Here is a 24,405-nt window from a genome sequence, read left to right on the forward strand (position 1 = left end):
AATGTACTAATAATTTATTATTTAAAGATAAATAGACAAAAGACATATAGAAACTGCGATATATATAAAAAAAATCAGCCGCTATAAGTAGTGAGAATTCATTTACACAAACAAGAGAAGCTGTTCACATTCTGCAGTAATTGTGTCAAAGACTCAGTCACAGTAAAATAAAAATCAAGCTCTGGTCTTGGGGGGGGGGACTTCAGACAGTAAAACCTCCACTGTTCCCGTCTCTGAATGATATATCACCATGTACAAAACAGTCTTACAAAACAAGGATCCTTATATCTTGTTAAAGCTGAGGAATCCAACTGTTGCACTTTTTGTTTCTAAGACATTAATTATAAATAAAAGAGCCACATAAGGACTGTAACCCCAGACCTAGCTGTTGTCCGCTGTTAACATTAGTTCATAAAGTCTCTGGTATCATTTTTCTGATTCTTCATCTTTATCAGAGACAACTTCTGGTTTCTGTAACTCAAAGTTCTGTGTGAAAGGGAGTAGAGAACAGGAAAATGTGTGAAAAAGATTACTTATGCAGAAATATGCAAATCTTTTCTGTTCTGGTAAGAGACAAGCAAATTTAATTACCAAGACGTGCCTTTTTTAAAATGTCCCACAGCTAAAAATTGGCAAATCTCAATAATGTCATTAGTACATTTTAGAATTCATGCATTATCCCCCCCCCCCCAATAATCGTCATAATAGCATAGAGGGAGATAATGCTTTGGACTAAGCCTCTCCCTAGCTGTGCAGAGTCCTACACTCTTGAAATCAGCCACAAAGACCCCTATAAAATTACACTTTGTGATAAGTTACATTATAAAAGCCAAAAGAGTAGTTTGTGTAAAGTGTTAGTGTGCATATTTTATATTATGATTAGCTTTATATATATCTTATGTATAGTGTTAGTCATTGTATGTGTGCATACAGTATATATATATATATATATATATATATGTGTGTGTATAGTGTTAGTCTGTGTGAGTGACCAATTTACATACACTATCTTTAAAACTATACATACACACACAGTGTTCATAATTGTGTGTATATATACACACACATGTATATGTATACACACACACACACATTTGTGAAGTGTTAGAGTCAGTGTGTTAGTGGATGTTGTTGGATAGTGTGTGCATGTGGATAAGACTATGGTGTATGTTGTCATATAGTGTTAAAGTATGCGTGTATTGGTGTATGGTGTTAGCATGTGTGTGTGTGTTACAGTAAGATGTTTTTGCAAGCATGTGTCTGTTACTGTATGGTGTTAAAGAACTCTAAAATGTATGTCTGTTTAAGAACGCTAAAAAAGAAAAGTAAAGTTGCAAATCACTTTACTGCTCTAGAAATTAATAGCACTTCCTATTCATGATTATGAAAGTAAAATATAAATAAACTAAGGGGAGGCTTTAATACATAAAACCACAGATAATTTCTGCACATTGTATATTTTGATACTCACACATTAATCATTTATTAACACAATTATCATCCTTTTTCGATGCTGTCACAATACAATGCAAAGATTTTTAAAAAGGTAAATCTTAAGGATTGCCGAAACCATTAGAGAAGCAAAAATTGTAATAGTAATACTTACGGCGGTTACTTTAAATTACTTTAGAACTTGTACCCCCATTTCAGGTTATAAAACGGCATGATGTTCTCTAGAGCAAACATTTACGATGTGCAAAACAATTATAAAGTCATTAGCTTTATTAGATGTAGGTACCTCCAGTTCTCGCATGACCTCGTCCATGAAATCCTGAGAGTTCTGTTTGTAGGACACAGCCAGTTTAATGGCATCTGTGAAAAGCTAAAGAAGCAGCAATATGAATGTGACAAGGTGTGAGGAATCTTGGCAACATCACATTTCGTAACTACAATCAATTCTACTAATTTCTAAAATATGAAATAACCCATAGTCATTATAGAGAGCTTGTTACTCACTATGCATAATGGGGAACAAATAATTATAATTATCAGATAAAATATTTATTAGATAATTATAAAATAAACTCCTTGTTAAACATGTCTGTGTGTAACTGCGATGCCAAATAAATGCTGTTTACCTTTACTACGTTGGTGCCATCAGCAGCAGAAACAAAATAGAATGGCAAGTTATTCTTCTTGGCAAAACTAAAACCTTTTTGGGTCACACGAAGATCAGCTGTAGAAAGTAAGAAGACATGGAGTTAATGTAAAGCACTGTTAAACTAAAAACGCATAAATAAGCGAGCCCAGAAGCTGCCCCAATGTTGCTACCACCTGGTGATTATGCAAGAAGGCATCACCAACTCACCATCAATCTTGTTGGCCACCAAAATGCAGGGAATCTCTGCTCGGTACTCCCGCAGCTCCTGGTACCATGTGCTTAAATTCCTGTATGTGATCTTACGTTGCACATCAAATACCTAGAGAGACATTCATTTGGATTAGCAACACCATCTGTGTTTCAGGTCAACGGGCTATAAACCGTGAAAAAAAACAATTGATTCCCTTCACGACAAGTGTATAAAACTTTTAACTCACCATGATACACGCATGAGCCTTGTGGTAATAGGAAGCATGCATGCTCTGGAATCTCTCCTGTCCAGCTGTATCCCAGAAATCTGAAAATTAAATGGATTGATTTTGTAAATGTGCTGTGGAATTGAATACTTGAGCTTCTGTTGTAAGTGACCTGTCAAACAGTAAAACAGGGTTCCAAAGCCAAAACAAAATGAAAATGTCTTACCCACAAGAACAGTCTTTCCATCCACACTTGTTGTGTATTTATAAAGTGTCAGAGCAAAGGTGGACAGCTGCTGCGGACGGCTGCGATGGGTTGATGTGTTAAGTTGTAACGATAACTCACAACAATGTATATTTAAATAGGCAGAACCATTTAGAAAGTAAGCTCTGCTGCTAAACCAAAACTACAAAGTAGGACTTGGCATGGCGGGGTTCTAACTTGAATAGTGCTCACAGATCTCAAACATGGCATAAAATTATTGACTTTTCTAGGCCCATTTTGGAACATTGTGTAAGGTATTGTCAGGGCCGGCCCTACAATGGAGCCGAGTGGGGCAACTGCCCCAAGTGCTTTTTTTTTTTTTTGGAAGCGGAGGAGAGAGAGGGGGGCGCCGAGTGGTTTTCGCTTAGCTGCTCGGCGCCCCTCTCTCTCCTCTGCGAGCCCTCTAGCTCGGTTTCGGTGCCGGCTTGTAATGCTGAGCGCCGGAAGTGACGTCAATTTCCGGCACTCAGCATTACAAGCCGGCACTGTGGCAGAGCAGGGAGACTCGCCGCAGGACTGTTTCAAGGTAAGTACAAAGGGGGGGGGATAGGGTAGATAATAGGGAGGGAGGGTAGACAATGGCGTCGGCGAAGTTTAAAATGCCGCCCACCCCCCCGGTGTCAGCAGGGGGGGGGGCGTCATTTTAAACTTCGCCCCAAGCGGCATTAAGTCTTAGGCCGGCCCTGGGTATTGTGTCAAGTGATCCGAGGATCCGAGGAGCCCCTGCTGTACAAAGGCAAGAGTTAGAGCACTTTTACATTCAATCTAACATCTCAGGGCCACATCATTTTTTTATTTCCTATATTTGCTGGGAAATGTATGATATACCCATTGTGCAGCACTATATAAAATAAAAACAGTATATCATTTATGTAGGTACTACTACCTGTATGAAAAGTGTATGTGAAAGTGTATGTGTAAAAAAAAAAGAAAAGGGTAAGAAAAGGGTAATGCTGTAAAGTAGTGTTTTTTCTCAAGATCCCAAATGTGTCTTTCAAATAACGCTTGCATTTTACAATGAGATCTCTAGAAACACTGCTTATATTTTTTCAAGAGGATACAATCCATCCATCAGGAAGCGTTCCATCAACCTGAAACCAAACAGATAACAAAAGGTTGGTTGACAGAAGTGAACAAATCATTTTTTAATAGATTTTGGGCCAGGCCATTTTTTATAAATGGTATCCAAGAAGAAAGTGAGCTCTCTACCTCTTTTGCACCCATACAAGTCTTCGCAAGGACTGCCCTATGCTTTGGACTGATCTACCCCAGTTAATCAAACTCTTGCCTAGTCTACATAAGCCCACAACTTTAGAGAAACCTATCAAGCGGAGGATTAGCTCCTAGCCTCAATTCTGCTGTCTCCATTCAGCTTTTCTTTATACACGAGGGTCTATGTGTGTTACTGTGACAAGCTGATAGAAATTACTCACTTTGATTTCCCCACCGCGCTGTCCCCCAAACAGATGATCTTGACATTTTCATCTGCGTCATATTTCTCCTGGTCGAGCTCAATGTCTTCTGAATCATCTCCGGCCATTCTGACTGTGCCTCAAATCTAACACCAGATAATCTCACAACAATGCCAGATAACAAGAATTCATTAGGCCAGTGCCCAGTATGCCCTGTAGATTCCAGCCGGTGTGAAAATTAACACAAACACCTATAGCGACAAAAACGTAAAACAAGAAGTTATTACATTTCCAGTCATTTCAGGTTATAGAGTAATTATTTGCCAGGTAGAGAGTTGATTGCATAGAAAATTTACTCTATTCCCACACCATTTAAAGAATTAACAAAAAAAAATTTCAAATATAGCATAGAATTTTTAATTTACTTAGATGGTAAAAGATAAGTGGAACAGCCTCCCAGCAGAAGTGGTACAGGCTAATACAGTGAGGGAATTTAAACAGGCATAGGATTGACATAAAGCTATCCCGACTATGGAAACAGACCAGGCACTGATTGGTGTTTCACTTCTTACATCAGGAAAAATGGGGAAACTAAATGGGCTAAATGCTTCTTATTTGCCATCAAATTCTATGTTTCTGGGTTAGCTAGTTTACTGTTATGTATGCAAAAAATCATAACCAATACAGCAATAACAATCACGTTTGTTTCTTTGCCACCCGATAGACGTAGCATCACCAAAGGGCAGAGCTCTCCAACATTCAGTGGCAGTGCTTTGGGTTATCTGTCCAATGGATCAGACATACATTGTAGACATTGGTAATGTTCTAAGTAACTATTGTTGTTGGAAACAGATGCTTTTTAATGGAATAGCTTCATAGGTGTACAGAGGAATTTATCAGTAACCATCACTCCTGTGTTCCAATGACCCTTTATCACTCTCATCACTCCTGTGTTCCAATGGCCCTTTATCACTCTCATCACTCCTGTGTTCCAATGGCCCTTTATCACTTGCCTTACTCCTGTGTTCCAATGGCCCTTTATCACTCTCATCACTCTTGTGTTCCAATGGCCCTTTATCACTCTCATCACTCCTGTGCTCCAATGGCCCTTTATCACTCTCATCACTCCTGTGTTCCAATGGCCTTTATCACTCTCATCACTCCTGTGCTCCAATGGCCCTTTATCACTCCTGTGCTCCAATGGCCCTTTATCACTTTGCGAGACAGAGATGTGATTTTTAACCCTTTCACTTCACTATTCGTTATGAAGCTTCTGCATCAATAAGCGCAGGGCTGGCCTTGTATAATGCATAATTGAATGGGCGAGAAAAAAAATCCCATTCATTTAACTACACAATATACCGGGCCACAGCAGAAGCTCACTATGTTGGCTCCTCACAATGTATAGTGAAGGAAAAGTGTTCAATTTACCTGCAAACCCCTTGTTTACAGATTGCACCCAAATGAGACCAAAAAGGCACCATGCGAGACATCTCGATTACTGCATTGAAAGAGCATGTCTATTTGTGACATATGCTGTGTATTAAATCTGTCTTTTACGTGGTATAACAATAACTCTATACCGGATTATAAGAGACTATTGTATTCTATCTGCAGACATTCGATGCCGACTGCTAATAACGGATCTAGGCATACTTTATAAAGTATACTCAGACATCACGTAATCCATTTAATATCATTATTCCTTTCTACAAGTGGGGAAAAACACATTATTTTAAGAAACGCAGTTCCATACCTTTCCGCTTCTTACCTTGCCTGGCAACCGATTAGCATCCAGCGCATGTCTATTGGGTCCATAGCGTCCGAAATACCAGCCCCTGAGCCTGGCGCATGCGCCAGAACTTCTCCTGAGGCTCTCCGGTCCTGCCAATAAGGCGTTACGTCATAGCGCGCGCCTCCTGGCGCTCTAATCGTTAAGCGCCGGATGTGTTTGTATAGCGGGCGATTGTATTTCCATGGTAATGGAAACCTTGTGGAGGGCGCTGGTAGGGCTGAGGGTTTAATGGGATGTGTATTTAATAAATTAGGTCGGTATGATTATTTGCAGTATAAATAACGTGTTCATAGCTACATTTTTGTTTTGTGTTGCCATTTTTTTTCCCTCTAAAAACTTGGTGGTTGTCATGAGTCAAGTAGTTTGTATTTATCTTAATAACTACTTATGCTGTGATGCTAAGCATCATTAATTTCAAGAACACTCTGTGAATATATGACGTAAGAAAGCTGATGTGTTCAATATGTTGCCTACATCCTAGTGCTTTGTCTGTAATGCTGCTTTCCAAGCTGAGAATAAGATAAAATCAATCTGGTTGTAACTAAAAGCAGCCACGTTACTTTCTAGCTAATGACAAGTAGAAAACTGGATTTCCACACTACTACTACTGTATTTAACATCGAAAGGCAGGCCCTGCTAATATATATCAAAAGAGAAATGTGGTTCATGAATACAAATCCCCCAACACACCAATATATTACTAACACAACCGTGTTCAATCTGTATATACTGTATAGAAGAGATTGTCATGGGAAAAATCAGACTCCAAACCCAGCTTTCAGGGCTTGCTTATAAACCTTGTTCAGTTGTTACATGTGGCAGTAGGTATTTTGTATGGTTTATGTTGTTTCTTTCATGTCCTAACAGGTCACGTTGGTCTCCGCGGTTGACTATGTCCACTTTCCGCTGGGCTCGTTCACTCCAGCTCACGTTAGCTGTTATCAAGCCAGATGCCGTGGCTCATCCAGTCATTTCTGAGGTAACTTTATTCAACATTTTGTAAAATGTTGACAACATTGAGAGCAACACCAAAAAAGTGCTGTTGCCACTACAAAGAAGAGAATTATTTAGATTATTATTACATACCTCATACCTCAGTAGGCCTTAATGAGCTGCTTGTGGGCCCATCCTGTTCACCACATCAGGTCTTGTATGTTTTTACAATGTTTAGGTTGTCTGCAGGGCATCAGCAGACGTAGTCAGAGAAAGTAGACTATGCACAAGATAGCAGTCACTTTAAATGTATGCCCCCCTTGCGAATGCATGAGGGGTATTCTGCAGAATTCACCATATGCATTTGCCTGTTCCCCCCACCCTAAAGTGCCTGAAATGTGTCTGGCCCAACATACTCCCTTGTATGTGAAATACTCACACTGCGGAAAAGAAACATCCGGACACTTACTTTCATACACATTGTTTATGGTGGTCTTGGAGGAACAGTTGAAACATGATATTAAAGTAGCAAGCTAGGAAATGTTACTTAATTGTTCATGTATATATTTTCTATTTATATATAATGTATAATGTATCTAAAATGTGAATGTCTGAGTGGCAAAAAAAAAAAGCACTATATAATAATTTTTATACAGTTGTTCGATTTTTAACTCCAGTAATCTCCTTTAAAATGGGTCTCTACGAAGTGGCTTAATACTTTATTGTAATGTGAATTTTTTAAGTTTGGTTTGCTGCTGTACCATAAATTATGTTGATCCTGTCAATTCTCACAGGCTGTACATCAGAGGATTCTGAACAACAATTTTATTATTGTAAGGAGCAAAGAGCTTCACTGGTGTGCTGCAGACTCTCAGAAATTCTACTGTGAACATAAAGGTAAATTCATTGGGACTGCTGCCTAGTGCTCCAGTGTGAAACTTGGGAAACTTTTTTGTAGGTTTTTTTTTTGTTTGTTTTTTTTACACCTTCTTCAAGTAGCTCTTCATAGAATTGCTTCTGTTTCAAAATCTTTCTGTGCTCCATACTTTATCCCAATTCCTCAGTTACATAGTACATAAGGTTGCTAATCACAGGACCCTGACAACAGCCCTATAATGATTGTTTTGGTTTTTTTTGTATTGAGTTATGTTAACAAAATTAGCTTTCTTGTTTACTATTTAACACAGCTCTTGTCCCATAGTTGGTTGTTACTGTGTCCTTTAGACACTCTAATAATAAAACGAATTATTAAAAATAAAAAAAAACTTTATTTGATGCCGATTTTGTTTTCACTCACCACTGCCCTTTTAGAGCATTTTTGTTTTTTAAAAAAAAAAAATCTGTTTTGTTTTACTTTTTTAATATTGCAGGCCGATTTTTCTATCAGAGACTGGTGGAGTTCATGTCCAGGTATGTTTTTTTTATCCACTAGCTCATAACAGTTTACAACAATAATGTAATAGCAGTGCTTGTACAGCTTGATCTAGTTTTAGAACCTACAATGTATAAGACTGTTTGTTACTAAGGTATAAACAGTTAGTGACAGCACCAATTGACCCATCTAGTCTGCCCCTTTGAATCATTTTACTTAGTTATGGTGGACATCAGCCCTATTTTTAAGTTAAATGCATATATAAGAGTTAGAATAGAAGAGTTCTGCCTCATTTAAATCCTCCTCTATCTGTTCCCGCTGAAAGCAGGGAGTATACTTCAGTATACTTTTTGTCCTAAGATCCTATTTGATACTAATGGCAGTAGCATCAGCCAATGTTTTGTTGACTTCAATGGGAAAGCTACTGTTAGCAAAAAGAGAGGTCTAAACAATGTATGCTCCAGTTTTATTCAATAAAATGCATAATAAAAAGTGAAAAATCAATATGCCTAATGGACTCCATTTATTAAAAATAATAAAAATATAATTTTGGGAGCTGGAGTATTCCTTTAACTTATTAGGATGTTTATGCATTAGCTTTCCGGAATTATTAACTGTGTTTGTACATATAGAGCACAAGTCCATACTTGTTTTGGATATGTCATAAGAACTATAATATAGTTGTTAATGTTCTCATACCAAATGTTACACTGCTATGGGTGATATTTACTTATGGGAGACCAAGAGTGCAGCTTCATCTCATTGACTTCATTTTAGATTTTGAAGTGTCAACCTCACAATCCTATATAAAACAAATTTACCATTATGTTTTATCATTTGTTGAACTCTGATTCCCCTTTTCCATATTTGATGAACACTCACATATTAACCATTATTTTGTTCAGGCGAAGTAGGGCCTTCAATTGTGCTTAAAATTTTGTTTATACTGTAGGTGCCACAGCTGAACAATGACCCAATTTATGTTCAGCATCTCCTGATTACTGTCATATCCCACATACATATTATTTAATTTTCAAAAGGGCCACATCCATACTCTACATGTTGCCCTATATTCATTTTTTTATATTATTAGCTTAAGGGCTTTTACTTATAGTGATAGTGCTAAGGGGCACTTTGAAAAAGAAAAAACATTGTACTTTATATTTTCCCTTTGTTTTTGCATTTCCAGTGCCGTGTGGCTCAAGGATGTTTTGGGGATCTCATAGATTTTTTATGTCATGGTGACATTACTGAACTCTCAATACCTTTTGTTTATGTAAATTTTTCCCGTACTTTATTTTTTTAATGTTTTTATTTTTGGGAATGGAGAGAAACCTTTTTTTCCCGTCGTGTAGTGTCAGTACCACGGGGTGTCGCTCTTCCTGGGACAAGGACCTAGAACCGAAGAGGTTAAGATACCTCCTAACCCCTCCTACTCCTCCCTATAAGAGCCCCGGCAACCCTCATACCTTCAGTTTTTTCCTTGTCCCTTGTCAGGGACGGACCTTGTTCCTTGTTTTTTTTTTCGTTGGTGGGGCACACGGGTTGTGTCCGGGGGTTCCCTCCGATTGCTCCCCGGGTGGTGAGCAGAGCGAGGAGTAACGTCCGCATCGGCGGACGTTACGGAGCCGTTTAGACGCCGCGCTCTTATGCCGGCAGGTTGGAGCATGCGCACAGCGGTGGAACGCACGCCAGAGGGCGCTGCGTTCCACCAAGAGTACTGACACGCTATTGAGCATGCGTGATTCAGTTTCTCTTGTTCAGGGCGCGAAAACTAACTGGTTTTCGCATATATATAGCTGTGCTGCCCAGTCTGACAGCAGAGGAGCTTGTCAACACTGGGATTTCCGTGTCACCAGCCCCCCCACACGGATTGAGGAGTTGTAAAGTAGGATTTGGTTAATCTTACCCTGTCAAATCCTCTGCCCTGTATATTTTCTACTAAAAATTTTTTTTTTGTGTTTTATATTAGATGTCTGGTCCGGTTTCACCAGATAAGCCGGATAAAGAGAAATCTTTTACACCTGCTCCAAAAAAGGCTGTGGTTAAAACCAAACATTTATCGTGCACTGAATGTGCCACTCCGTTGCCGGATGGTTGTAAGAAGAAATTTTGCAATGCCTGCTCTGCTGAGAGTTTGGCAAAAGAAAAACAAAAAGACATGCAGTCTTTTTTAGGTTGGTTCCAGGACAACCTGGCGCAAACGTTTGAAACGTTTAAAGCAGCAGCAGCTACACCTGTGGAACCCGTTAAACTTAAATCCCACAAACGTAAGAGGGTATTATCCCCTCATTCTGATTTATCCTCTGGGGAGGTTTCTAGTTCATCCTATTCAGCTTCATCTAGTGGGGAGTCAGAGGATGAGACCAATTTTCCTCCACAGGAGCTGCGTAAATTTAAGGAAGTCTCACGGCTTTTTCAGGATTCAGACCTGTCAGCGCACCCCAAAGGGTTGCCCATGTTATCTCACATGCAGAATCTCATGTATAGAGAGTGGAATAATCCAGGCAAAAGAGCCTTTATATCAAAGCACTCTAAGCAGCTTTTTTACCTTCAGGGCGATGAAAAATGGGAAGATATCCCTAAAGTAGACGTCCAGATAGCCCAGCTTTCCAAACGTACGACCATTCCCATTAGTGAAGTGGCTGGTCTTAAGGATCCTATGGATAAGAGGGCAGAAACGTCTTGCAGACGTATTTACCAATCATCTGGATTCCAGTGTAAAGTGGCGTTGTCTAGCGCATCTGTGGCTAAAGCGCAGGGTGTCTGGTTGCAGTCCTTAGAGGGCAGTCTTTCAGAATCTATGGATGAAGGTTTGTCTAAACTATTTAAAAACCTGACACTGGCTAATAGCTTCCTGCTGGAAGCTGCAGAAGAGGGCCTTAAGCTTTCAGCCCGTAACATGGGTTTGTCTTCCGTTGCCAGAAGGGCATTATGGCTACGTTCCTGGGCAGCAGATACTGCCTCCAAATCTACTCTATGCGATCTGCCCTTTGAAAGAACCAAGCTATTCGGTTCTTCCTTGGAGGAACTGATCAGACACATGTCTGATACTAAAAAGGCACTTCCTCAGGATAGGAAAAGCAGATGGAACAAGCGATACCAGTATAGACCTTCCAGGCCTTTTCAACCAGTTTTCAAGACTCAAGCCTTTCGTAAACAACACGAGAGAAAGTTTCAGGAACACCCTAAGAAACCAGAGGGTAGGAAGTTCTGACGGTGTTGGAGGTCGTCTGCAATGGTTCCTACCAAAATGGAGGCAAACCACAAACAATTCCTGGGTCCTCAGGATCATTGCGGACGGGTACAGGATAAAGTTTTCCAGTTTTCCTCGTCCTCTGTTCCTGATTTCGTGTTACCCCTCTCAGGTGAAGAACTCAGCACTGTTGGCCGAAAGCCTTACCCTTCTAAAAAAGGGTGTCATAGAGCCTGTTCCAAAGTATCAGGAGTTTCAGGGAGTTTATTCCCGTCTCTTCCTGGTCTCAAAGCCGGATGGGTCCTTCCGTCCAATTCTGGATTTAAAGAAAGTCAATGCGTATATTCCTTACCGTCACTTCAGAATGGAATCCATTCTCACGGTTACCCGCCTGTTGAGACAAGGGGACCTTATGGTTACGTTAGACCTAAAAGATGCCTATCTCCATGTGCCTATCGCCATAGCCTCCAGGAATTATCTCAGGTTTGCCATAAGAGTCGGGACAAGAGTTCGTCATTTCCAGTTTACTGCTCTCCCTTTTGGCCTGTCGTCAGCTCCTCGGATCTTCACAAAGCTTTTAACTCCTATTGCAGCGGCTTTACGGAAAGAGGGGATCACAGTCGTCCCTTATCTAGACGATTGGCTGCTAAAAGCAAGTTCTTCTCAGGAGCTCCGGGCACATCTCAGCTTTACGACCCGATGCTTGGGGGAACACGGCTGGATCATAAATTACAAAAAGTCCAACCTGATTCCAACTACGAAGATCCAGTTTCTGGGGCTCATAGTGGATTCCGTCTCTTCGAGACTTTATCTCCCACGCTCCAAGATCAAGAAGATAAAGAATCAGGTTTCCTTTCTGCAACAAAATCCAACCCTTTCCTTCAGGTTGGCTATGAGTATCCTGGGCAGTCTTACAGCGTGTATTCCGGCAGTAAGCTGGTCCAAAGCGCAGTTGAGACCCCTGCAATGGGACATCCTACAACAGTGGTCCAGGAGACCGGAGGATCTAGATGTTACCTTCACGGTATCCAGGGAGGTTTTACTCCGGCTGAATTGGTGGAAAGCAAAGGAGCGCCTCACCCAAGGGCGATCTTTTCTACCACGTCATTGGATCACCCTCACCACGGATGCCTCCAAGGTAGGCTGGGGAGCTCATCTACTCGACCTCTGCAGTCAGGGCAGTTGGTCCTTAATCGATCAAGCCCAATCATCAAACTTTCGGGAACTGAAAGCTGTGTTCCTGGCACTCAAGACCTTCGGTCCAAGATTACGGGGGAAAGCTGTGAGAATCCAGTCCGACAATGCCACCACAGTCTCATATATAAACAGACAGGGTGGCACCCGGATTCCAAGGCTACAGGACCTTTCAGACCATCTCTAATGCGCTGGGCCCAAAGAAACCTGGAGGATTTAGCAGCGACACATATCAAAGGAGTAGACAACTGTCTGGCAGACGATCTCAGCAGATCTCGTTGCTCCCAAGCAAACTGGTCCCTGGACAAGAGCATTTTTTCTCTCCTAGTTCAAAGATTCGGCCTACCAGATATAGACCTTATGGCGACCAGACAAAACAGGAAATTGCCAGTTTTCGCCTCCCTTTACAGGCAGGACAATCCCCCCCCTGCTAGACGGAATGTCAGTGGTTTGGTCTTTCAAGATGGCTTATGTGTTTCCTCCAGTAGCCATGATTCCTCGGATCCTCCTAAAGATTCGGGTAGACAGAGCCAGGGTTTTAGCTATTCTCCCTTATCGGCCGAATCGAAGTTGGTTTTCGGAGCTGCTCAGTATGGCGATTTCAGTATGGGAGCTGCCAGTTTCCTCCCATCTTCTGGAAAACAAGAACCTGTCCAAGGATGTTCTTCTGCAGTTCAGATTGACGGCCTGGCTGCTGCAAGGATGATCCTCCAGAGCAGAGGCGTTTCCAGAAATCCTCTTGGGTTCAGTACGAAGATCTACGTCCACTATTTATCTTCGAGTCTGGAATAAATTTCTCCACTGGTGTGTCTCCAAAGGTTTGGATTTCTCTTCTCCCCCCACAAGTTCTGTTCTGGATTTTTTGCAGGAAGGTTTTTCAGCGGGTCTCACAGTGTCGACGCTTAAGGGACAGGTTTCAGCCCTGAGTCATTTTCTCCTGTCGGAGTTGGCGTCCCAAGTTCTCGTCAGGCGTTTTTTTAAGGCTGCCATCATTCAACGGCCTCCCAGACGTTCGCATTTTCCCTCCTGGGATTTGTCATTGGTCCTCCAAGCACTCTGCTCTGAACCATTCGAACCTTTGGAAGAGGTATCTCTAAAATTTTTATCCCTCAAGACGGCTTTTTTGGTGGCCATTACCTCAGCGAGGAGGGTCAGTGAACTTCAAGCTCTTTCCGCGGCTCCAGAATTTACTATTTTCCACCAAGATAAAGTCGTCCTGTATGTTAAACCTTCTTTTTTGCCCAAGGTTATCTCTGAAGCTAATGTCAATCAGCCATTAATTTTGCCCTCTTTCTTCCCGTCTCCTTCAACTCTGGAAGAATCACTCTGGCACACGTTAGACGTCCACAGAGCTCTACGAATTTATATAGACCGCACTGCTTTTTTCCGCTCCATGGATCAATTGTTTGTTAATTATTTTGGTAGATCCACAGGCAATGCGGCCTCCAAGCACACGATATCTCGATGGCTTTCCGATACTATTCGCTTAACCTACTCTCTCAGTGGTCAGGTTCTTTCATCCCGCATTACTGCTCACTCCACCAGAGCTATGGCTACATCCTGGGCTGAAAGGTCTTCGGCATCTCCAGAAGAAATATGCAAAGCAGCTACTTGGTCTTCCTTTCACACGTTTATCAAGCATTACCGGCTAGACATCTTCTCCTCCTCTGATGCTGACTTCGGGCGTAAGGTGCTTCAGGCAGTTACCTCGTGACCGTTTTTTCCCCACCCAGGAGGGGTCATCTTGCTATATCCCCGTGGTACTGACACTACACGACGGGAAAAATAGTAATTTTACTTACCGTAAATTCTTTTTTCCTTAGTGTAGTGTCAGTACATATATCCCTCCCTGTACATTTTTGTATTAAAATTATTTTTTTGCAAGCTATCTTGTGTTTCTTGGTACTTTCTGAAGGTATGAGGGTTGCCGGGGCTCTTATAGGGAGGAGTAGGAGGGGTTAGGAGGTATCTTAACCTCTTCGGTTCTAGGTCCTTGTCCCAGGAAGAGCGACACCCCGTGGTACTGACACTACACTAAGGAAAAAAGAATTTACGGTAAGTAAAATTACTATTTTTCTCCCTCCCTTCCTTCTGATGTGCCTGTGCTGATCTCACTGTGATCAGCAAGCATGGCTCCATAGCCCTACATTGCTGATCACAATATGTGGAAAGACCCTGCTGAGGCTGTGCTGTCCTCGAGTGAATTTCTGGAAGGGTAATGAACAAGTTAAATAAGTGAGAATTGTTGAATTGTAGTCACCTCACTACTACTGCTTACTGGGAAATTTACCAGGGATTATGGTTGACACTTTATAATGCATAGTGAATTTAGGGAGTTGAAACCACAACCCTCCTGCATACTGATCTGCCAATTCCTTCCACAAAAACAAAATTATCAGTTACAACTCAAAAAAGCTTGGCACAAATTGGCATATTTTCCTTTATAGCCTTTTTGTAGCAGTGAATTCTATTAAAATGGGTCCTTTCAAAAAACTATTCTTGTCACTGATTGGCTGGTTCAAGCTAGGCTAGGCTGGGCTGGCCCTGACTAATTTTCAGTCAGTGGCAGAAAAAGTTCTCTCATTATAACCGCACATGCACAAGGGAGCTTGAACAGACCACTGCCGGCAGCGTTCAGCACTCAAACTGTTTAGAGGTGAGTATATCATGTGCTTGGCACGTGGAAAAGGGCAAATGCATCCCCCTTTGCAAAAGGGACAACATGGAAACTTGAAGGGACCATGCTGGAATCATATTGATTTCAAATGATGGCTGGAGTGTCCTTTTAAGAAATGAGTGTGGCTCCTATAACCCAGGGGAAAAAAAATAACCAAGGTTTTTTTTTTCCTCTTTATGATTATGTAGCGGCCCTATGAGGGCATACATCCTAGCTCATGAGGATGCTATCCAGCTGTGGAGAAACCTGATGGGTCCAACCAAAGTGTTTAGAGCTCGCATTACCGCACCTGAGACTGTGCGTGGAAGTCTAGGCTTAACTGATACTCGGAACAGCACACATGGGTCAGGTGAGTCTCATTTGCCACACATATAAAAAATCCACCTAAAGTATTGTGTATGAACCGCGTGAGCAATCTTGCCATACCATATACTGGTATTTAACACAGCTCATTTACACACATCTAACTGCAATTTAACAGTAACATCACTTTCATGTAAAAATGAGGTAGTTCTAAACTGTGGTTGCCCCAATCCCACCCATAATTTAGCTGAATCCCATCATATTTTTTCAGATGCTGGATCATTTGTTCTTTGTTTCTCCTTCCACTCCCTGTAGATTCAGTTGAATCAGCATGCCGGGAAATACAGTTTTTCTTCCCTGAGTTCAACCCAAGTCAATGGTATAAAGAACAAGAGCATTTATATCGTGCTGGACCTATTTGCTATGATGAGGAGAGACTGGAGCATCGGCTTATGACAGTGTGAGAATAAATACAAGAAGTATGCTCATCGAAAAAGTATATTTATCAGACCATCTCCATTCACAATTTGTGATATTGGAACATGATGTGATATTCACATTTTTATATATAACTCATCTACTAATATTGTTTAAAGAAGACCAGGACCAGGATGGACCAGGATATAAAATTTTCTGTGAAATATTGCTGGCTCCCAACTCTGAATTTACTTTATGACGAGAGCTCCAACCACAAACCTTAGGAGGGGACTTCTTCCTGTTTAACCTTGAGAATGCTAAGCCAATTTTATCCACCCTCAGCGCAAATTTGAGCATTTTGCTGATTGTTCGTTTATGTGAAATCCTTATAAGCAGCTTACACTTTACTTAAAGAGAAGTCTGCATTGTCCTTTCATTCTTTCTTTCTAATATCCACTCTAAGGCAGACTGTGCATCAAGTCACCAGGTATAATGCCCAAATGCAAATTAAAACATATTTTCCTGTTACTTTCCAGTAAATGTCAAATGAAAAATAACCAAACAATGTTAACTTCATTTCTGAATTGCACCACCTTTAGGATCCTCTGGTACGTTTACTCTTGTGAGCTACGGATTTCTTCTAGCTAAGGTTTACAAAAGTTATGAGATATTAACCTTCTGTTATTTCTTTAAAAAAAAATGTGGCCAGGGACGCCACTAGAAACCACAGGGCTCTAGTGCGAAAATTGCCCTGGGGCCTCCCGACTTCACCAAACAGCCTACCTGTGCCATCTTTGCTCCAGCTTGTCCCTCAAATAGCTTATCTGTTCCATCTTTGCCTCCCAACATATACTCTGGCACACATATGCAAACACGATTACACAAATTTGCACAAGCTAAAAAACACGCTTAGACGTACTCAGTAGCATACCTAAAGGGGGGCCCACTCATCAGGGGGGGTGCCTGACGAACGACTAACTTGGGCCTGCAGCTCACTGCTGTGGTGGAACCTGGGTGGGGAAAGAGTGAACTGCAGGCCCGTGTTAGGTGGCCCTTGGGCTGCATAGATGTCTGCGCGGCCCCAGTGATGATCGGCCGCCCCTGGACCAGCGAAATCTGCAAGAGAGGTAAGGGGTGCGGGAGAGTGAATGAATGGAGCAAGTGTTTAGGGGCAGCACTGGCAGGCTGCTTCGGGGCAGCGGTGACACAGTGAGGCTGTTTTAGAGGCAGTGGCCTACCACGTCAAAGTCTGGTTTACTGTATAGTGATAGGGGTTATGCTGCACTACCGTCAATGTCTGGCTCAGTATATAGTAATGGGAGCTATGCTGTACCATATCTGTTCAGTAAATGTTATTTAAACGTATTTCATTTTTTGAGATTTGTAGTTTTTCCAGTTGACATACAGTTTACAAGTTTGTGAAATAAATATTCTTGCCAACATTAGTTTTTTTGTGTGACCAGGGGTGTATCTAGAATATTGGCACCTGGTGCGCGGATCCTTTATGTGGATAACATCACCCCGCTGCATTCCTGTCTCTCCGTGCCAGTTCAAAACTGTTTAGAAAAGGCCCCTCCGACCTGGACCAGTGAGTGATGGTGCAGACAACAGGCAATTTTTTACACGCTATGCGCTTCAGCACTTAGCAGCCCCACTCTTGCCTGCATTGCCTGCCACTTTATGGCTGAGCTGTTGTTACTCCTAGATGCTTCCACTTCACAATAATAGCACTTACAGTGGACCGGGGTAGATCTGTCGGGGCAGAAATTTTAAAAACTGACTTGTGGCAATGGTGGCATCCTATGGCAGTGTCACATTTAAAGTCTCTGAGCTCTTTAGTATAACCCATTCTACTGCCAATGTTTGTCTATAGAGATAGGCTTATGTGGGGCTTTATATACTTGTTAGCAAGGGATGTGCTGAAACATCTGAACGCAATAATTTGGTCATATAGTTTATATATAGTACTGTACAAAAGTTTTAGGCAGGTGTGAACAAATGCTGTAAAGTAACAGTTAATATTTTTTTTATAATGTAACAAAATGCAAAGTCAGAGAACAAAAGAAAAATAGATGTCCAGGGGGGGCAAAATACCCCCCCCATCCAATAACTTGCCTTCTCCCCTTTGTCTACCTTTGTTGGGTAGCCCATTTCAGCACATCCATGGAGCCAAGCAGGAGGCCATCCCCCCAGCTCGACTGAGCCTTGTACACTAGTACTGGGGTGTACCCCCTGAAGGCAGCCTTGCATCTTGTTACCATAATCAGAGTGAGCGGGGTGAAACATTTGTGAACTGGGCAGAGGTACATTACATTACCAAATGTATGTAACTCCACTCCCAATTATTGAGTTTAGGTGTTTCAGCAGCACCTATTGCGTGCAGATGTATAAAATCAACCACATAGGCAGCCATCTCCATGGGCAAACAGTGGAATTGGTTGTACCGAAGAGCTTAGCGACACTAAACCTGGCACTGTCATAGGATTCGACCTTTGCAACAGGTCCGTTTATGAAATTTCTGCTCTGGTTACAACAACCCTGGTGATGTGCGGCCTACACAGGCACTTATTCATAGTGAACTGATGTGAAATGGTTCATCTCATTGATTTAACACAGGAACTGGTTGAATCCTTTTTTCTTAAAAGTTAGTAATATATGCGATTAAACAAGTATTTCCTAAATTGAAGAGAACAAACTCTAAAGTGGTAACCAAACCAGGGGCCAGAACAGACTTTTCCAACAGATAAACAGCAGAGCTTTGGTGTTGCCAAGAACAGAACCATGACATACGCTGGAAACAGATGGGTTAATAACAGCTGGGTTAATAACAAATTTATTTCATCAGTGCATTCGAAATGAAATCTAAACTACACTTTTGCCCATCAAGCTGAAAACAATGGATGCAGGGCCATCCTTAGCCTTTCTAGCACCCTAGGTGAAATGCTCTTACTTGCTAACATAAGACCAGTTCAGTGACCTTATGCAGCTGCCTAGTTTTCCTATATGATATGGCCATCCCTGTGATGATGCGATCAGGGTGAGAGCTGTTCGTGTCCATTGTATCTTGCTTTCTTGGCTAATCCACCACATCCACAATCAATGGTGCAACATATGGTGAGTGGCGGATTCCAAACGAGAAACTAGGAGCTTGAGACCGAGTCAGGACCACCTAAGGAAAACACAGTATAGTTTAGCCAATAGTGACTTGGATTACAACAAACTTAGAATTTGACAACAGAAAAGAACCAGTCAGCCCATCTAGTGTTTTTCTGCTGCAAAAAAATAAATATTCCGTGCATTGTCTTATTTTAGGCAGGCCACATTTTTATACCATTTAATAATCAGGTCATACTTCTACTGTAAGTAAAGTAAGTATATGCTCACCATCTTTTGGACCACTAGCATCCAACTATTTTTTGAGAGTGCTAGCTATTGCTATTTTCTGGCCTCTCTAGTTGGTACTCCCCTGCATTATCCCTTCTCTTACCTTCTCGGGTTTGTAGGCTCCTGGCCCTGGTTTTTGCGTTGCGTCCCCAGGCATGGAGTTTCTGGCAGTCATGCTGAATTGAGGAGGCTTGTACTTATATAATGTTGGATCCACAACACGATAGGCTCCTGGACCAGGCGTCTAAAAACACAGAATAAATTGATATTTATAAAAAAAATCTAATTAACTATTTGGTAATATTGACAGATAATAAAATAAAGATTCACTCACTTTCTGCAGGTCTTCATGGAAGCTCCCAATCTTGCTTCTACCAGTCATGGAGTAGTTTGGGGCAGATGATCTATTAACTACATGTGTCCCTATGACAGAGGGGAGCTTATAGGCCGCTGGACCTAGAGCAGAGATATGGTTTAAATATACCATAGTTTGTTAAAGTTTTTTGTTTTGTTTTTAACTCTCACGAACCTTACCTATACGTATCTAAAGCAAGGTTAGCGTAATCCTTATCTTAAGAGATCAGATGGACTATCTGATCCTCTTTATCAGATGTGAGGATCAAAAAGAGCCCTAATGTACACTATCAATGCCTCCCCCACATTAACTCACAAACACACACCAATACACACAATCACTCACTTTACACCCTGATATCGTATTTAGGCCTATGTGAGCAGGCTGTCCCTGTATTAAGAATTGGGACTGTCCTGGGAGGCTACTGGCCTCACCCCTGAGCCTGCACATGCTTGTTAAATTATTTGATATTGCCAGAATAAGAATTACTTAAATAACTACATTCATTTATTTATGACAGTGTCAACTGCTATTATTGAAATCTAAACAGGTTATATCCACTGCTCCTCTGGTCTCTGGTTTCAGTTACCCAGGCAAAAATTGAATTAGGTTCCTTTGACAAGAGGTGCCTGTAGCAAACCCCTGATATTTCTGATCTTGCAAGACCTTTAACTTGTGATATCTAACAATCCATTTTCATATGATTGGTCTGTATATAAAATGATTACCTGTATAAAACAAACCAAGGTTCCTATATGGCAATTGTATCCCACCGTGTCATCAAAATGTCACAAAACATAAGTAAAAAAACAAGACTCCAAGAATTATGCTTACTGTTTCCAGCTATGTGTGCAGGACCACCTAATGTGATTGGCACTCAAGAGAAAGTATATACCTGGTGTCTGATCATTGCTGAACATCTTTGTTCTTGCTCCCAGGGAATACCTTGGAGGAGAGGGGAATGCAGACTTCCCAGCACGCTCAGGAGCATAACTACCTTTAAAGGGAAAACATTATGTTTGAGATTTTGGTGGCATTTAGTATAATATTCACATCATGGAAGCTGAAATCTGTATAACAGTGTGGCAGTCAGTTCAGCATTACCTAGAGGTATATATCTTAGGCTTGTGCATTTGTTTTCATGCAAACTTTATTTTTAACGAAAATTGCCAATTTCTTGCGTTTGTATGAATCAACGAAAGCGAATAGGATCTCTGACGAAACTGACGAAAACAAACTGCCAAACTTCAAAAAATTTGTTGTGATTCATCCATTCGTTGCCACGTGTAGCTGCCATTATACACCATTTTGGCACCATTACAAGCTGTTTTGGTGGGAGGGACTATGTATAGGAGGGTACATAGCAATGATAGAAGTAGCCAAAAAAACATGAGGTGGTCTCATTGATGGTTATGGGTGTGATTGATGAGTCCAACAACCGGTGGGAGTTTATCCTTCCTTTTTTTACTCTGACCAATCAGAATTTACAAAGGAAGGGACAAGCATTGGATATTTATGTAAGCTGATGTAGAAGCAGGTACAGACGGATGGGAGTTGGGAGTGTGAGACAGTGACAGCTTAGCAGAGGCTGAGATTAATGCTCATTACCCCTCTACCTTACTGCAAGTTAATTAAAAGTTAGTTATTTAAGACAGTTGCCCATTTATGCTTCTAGCCAAACTTGTAATTAGTGGACAAGTTAACTTTTGTACCTTTTTTTTGGTACCTTTTTATCATATCAGCTATTATTTGTCATTGATTAATAAACATACCTGGGAACTTCTGGGTTCTGGCTACCTGGTGGCTGCCCTTGCGGGACATCGCCAGGATTGCCCACTGTTCCGCTGATGCCAGTGGTTGGTCCTGCTGACATCGGGGATTGTTCCCATTAATGTCAGTGACATCCTGGGAAACACCCCCATTTAAAGGGGAAATGGGCAGGGAGTGGGGCGTGTCAAGCTCCCGCGACCTGGAGGGGCATGGTGAGGCCTTAGCCTTCTCAAGGAGTGTGACTGATTCCCAGAGACAGGTTGGGCATAGACATCCACTGCACCAGCCTACCCTACAACACTTTGGGGCTTTCCATTTAATGGGCATGTTGCAGCAGGAGTCAAATAAGGTGACTTTACCAGTCTTGTGTGTCATTGTTGAAGGCCAAGCTGTCCAAGGCAGCTGGGCAAACCAACCATTTCACCTCCAACATATGGAGCGCCACAAGTCCACAGCATGCCTTTCTTTCACTGATGGCACACTGGGGGGTGGCCAAATATTTGGAGGACAAGGACATGATGGAGCGCACCCTAGAGCAGCAGCGGGCTCTTCACTCCATGTCCTCTGAGCAGAGCATTGGGGTGTCCAGCCCATTGGGCAGAGGGGAATGGGCATTAATGGGGCAGGTGGTGGCAGTCCTGAAGCCATTTAGAGATGTGACCAAGGACTTAAGCCAGAGTGGTATTTCCAGGCGAAAGATTACATGTGGAGGTTGAGAAGCTGATCAATGGGCTGATAAAGGAACTGAAAGGTCGCATGCAAGCCATCATAGACACCCCAGAGTACTTGCTGGGAACCCTCTGTGACCCAAGGATTAAGGGCAAGTTAGCTCTTACAAATAATTTTAAAAGTTGAAGAGACATGCTTGTCTGTAGGGTGCAAGAGATGCAGCACAAAAGGGGCATGCTAAGCAAATGAGAGATGCAAAAGGAAATTGAAATCCCCAGCAGCAGTGACAATCTCAATCTTTTGCACCCATGCAGAGCAGCTGCACTAGACCCACCAGAGAACTGCCACTACCTCCTGGTACTGACTCTCTACGTTATTGGGACCAGAAAATTATTGTCTGGCCAGGTCTCTCTTTAGTGGCCCAGCAGTTGCTTTCATGCCCACCCATTAGTGACCTCAAAAAAGGTCCCCCAAATTTCGTCTGAAAAGTACAGCGAGGAGTTGAAATTTGTTGCCTGAAACGAACGCAGCAAAAACAAAAACGAAAAAAAGTAATTTTGCTTTTTGCTCACCATGCACATGTCTGAAATATATATATATATGTTGTTAACATTTGCTAGTTTAATTATAGAAACGTAAAACATAAGGATTCAGGAAAAAGGACAGATCTACTTTGAGATCAAGGTTTTTGGGCCCCTCACAGATAAGTATCTCTGTTTACAGAAACGTCAGTCCCAAGGACCACAAACAGGCCCACTTTCCCATAAGGATTTCAATCCTGTATACCTGGCCCAGGGGTCTGGAAGATACTGAAGTCTTTAGGTCTTCCATAGATGGAGTATGCAGGTGTGCCCTCCTTTCCCCGAACTGTCATGTTTGCCGGTACAAGATACTCTGGGCCAGGAGAGCAGTCATCCATGTATTTAAAACGACGGGTACCAAAGCTGAAAGCTGGAGCCCGGAACTTACTGGGGTCATGGTTAGTATAGCCTTTGGAAAAAAAGGAACAGGAAGTCATATATTTTGGATCACATATTTTATTTTCATGTGAGTTCTTAACGGAGTTGCGTTTCACCATCACAGAGAGTGATTGAAAAATAGAAACTATTAAGCAGTCTGGACTGCATTGTCTGTTATAAATCCGTGTCTTCCTTTCCCATCAAACTCTTACATAAAGGGAAATCCGTGATAAAACCCATCACAAATCCATCACGTAATCTAGACTGAAGAGGACACCTACAAGAGACTAAAAAAGCTACTGGAGAAAGGTTAAAGAAGATGAACAGAGTGAAACTAGCACCCCCATTACACTATTTCCATATAAATGTACAGGATAGATAGATAGATAGATAGATAGATAGATAGATAGCTAGATTAAAAAAATGCATTATTTACCTGTATTCCCAGGCAGGCCATATTTAGGACCCGGGCTGCTGTACAGAGCTGCTATAGTACCTCTCGGTCTGTGAGGCTTCCATGTTCCAATTTGCACTTCGCTAACCATGGTGCGGACCAGTCACCAGACTGACTTTATATGGTTAATCAGACAGCTGCACCTGTAAATAGACGTATAGTGACATCTCAGGGGAAGTGATTTCCTAAAACTTTCAGCCGCAAGGTGTACATCATCACTGATGATCCATATGAACTAAAAATGGATTGAGTCACATGTGAGTTCATTTTTTTAAAAAAAAGGCAATTATGAGTTTTAATATTTTTGCAAAATGCTGATATACTATTGTTATTACCATCTGAACACGGTAATGGTTCAGTGAATGCCAAACCTTGTAATGACTTAATGCCAACTTTTTGCCACATTGCATGATAGCATTATTCCTTTCACGAATCCCAAACAGGAAAACTACATATTTCGCCTTTAAATGCACCATAAAATATACAGGACTGAGTTGTTTCCAAAGATGGTAAGCAGTTAGTTCCATATGTCTGGTATATAAAGGACGTGTCTTCATGATGGGGCTACAAATTGTTAGACAAGCTGTTGCCATTAGTCACTGATTTGAAAATGATTTGTTTACACAACAGATCCTACTGTTTATCACCAATAGTAAGAGTCTATTGTATACAGTAAGTATTGGTGCATGGACAAACACACTTGGAAACCCACAATTACACACAAAGCCAATCA

At 41.6% G+C, this 24,405-nt stretch overlaps 3 protein-coding genes across 3 annotated transcripts; 1 reads left to right on the forward strand and 2 right to left on the reverse strand.

The window, feature by feature from the left end:
- Positions 1-426: 426 nt before the first annotated feature.
- On the reverse strand, positions 427-4,322 carry LOC149298693 (rab-like protein 2A). The gene is made up of 8 exons (XM_089487052.1): positions 4,216-4,322; positions 3,844-3,873; positions 2,744-2,823; positions 2,539-2,618; positions 2,309-2,420; positions 2,079-2,176; positions 1,739-1,822; positions 427-486 (listed from the first exon to the last, which is right to left on the reverse strand). Exons 1-8 carry the CDS (start codon positions 4,320-4,322, stop codon positions 427-429), a joined length of 651 nt encoding a protein of 216 aa, XP_089343178.1.
- A 2,559-nt stretch (positions 4,323-6,881) lies between these two features.
- NME6 (NME/NM23 nucleoside diphosphate kinase 6) lies at positions 6,882-16,128 on the forward strand. The gene is made up of 5 exons (XM_089487053.1): positions 6,882-6,968; positions 7,717-7,819; positions 8,293-8,332; positions 15,550-15,710; positions 15,980-16,128. Exons 1-5 carry the CDS (start codon positions 6,882-6,884, stop codon positions 16,126-16,128), a joined length of 540 nt encoding a protein of 179 aa, XP_089343179.1.
- A 3,029-nt stretch (positions 16,129-19,157) lies between these two features.
- On the reverse strand, positions 19,158-23,763 carry LOC149298695 (ciliary microtubule associated protein 1A-like). The gene is made up of 6 exons (XM_089487241.1): positions 23,655-23,763; positions 23,046-23,249; positions 20,716-20,817; positions 19,800-19,921; positions 19,569-19,709; positions 19,158-19,250 (listed from the first exon to the last, which is right to left on the reverse strand). The coding sequence occupies exons 1-6, from the start codon at positions 23,761-23,763 to the stop codon at positions 19,158-19,160; spliced, it is 771 nt and encodes a 256-aa protein (XP_089343367.1).
- Positions 23,764-24,405: the final 642 nt, after the last annotated feature.

The sequence above is a fragment of the Sceloporus occidentalis genome, unplaced genomic scaffold, assembly GCF_023333645.1.
Source record: "Sceloporus occidentalis isolate IW3139 unplaced genomic scaffold, rSceOcc1.0.p SCAF_31, whole genome shotgun sequence".
NCBI lineage: Eukaryota > Metazoa > Chordata > Lepidosauria > Squamata > Phrynosomatidae > Sceloporus > Sceloporus occidentalis.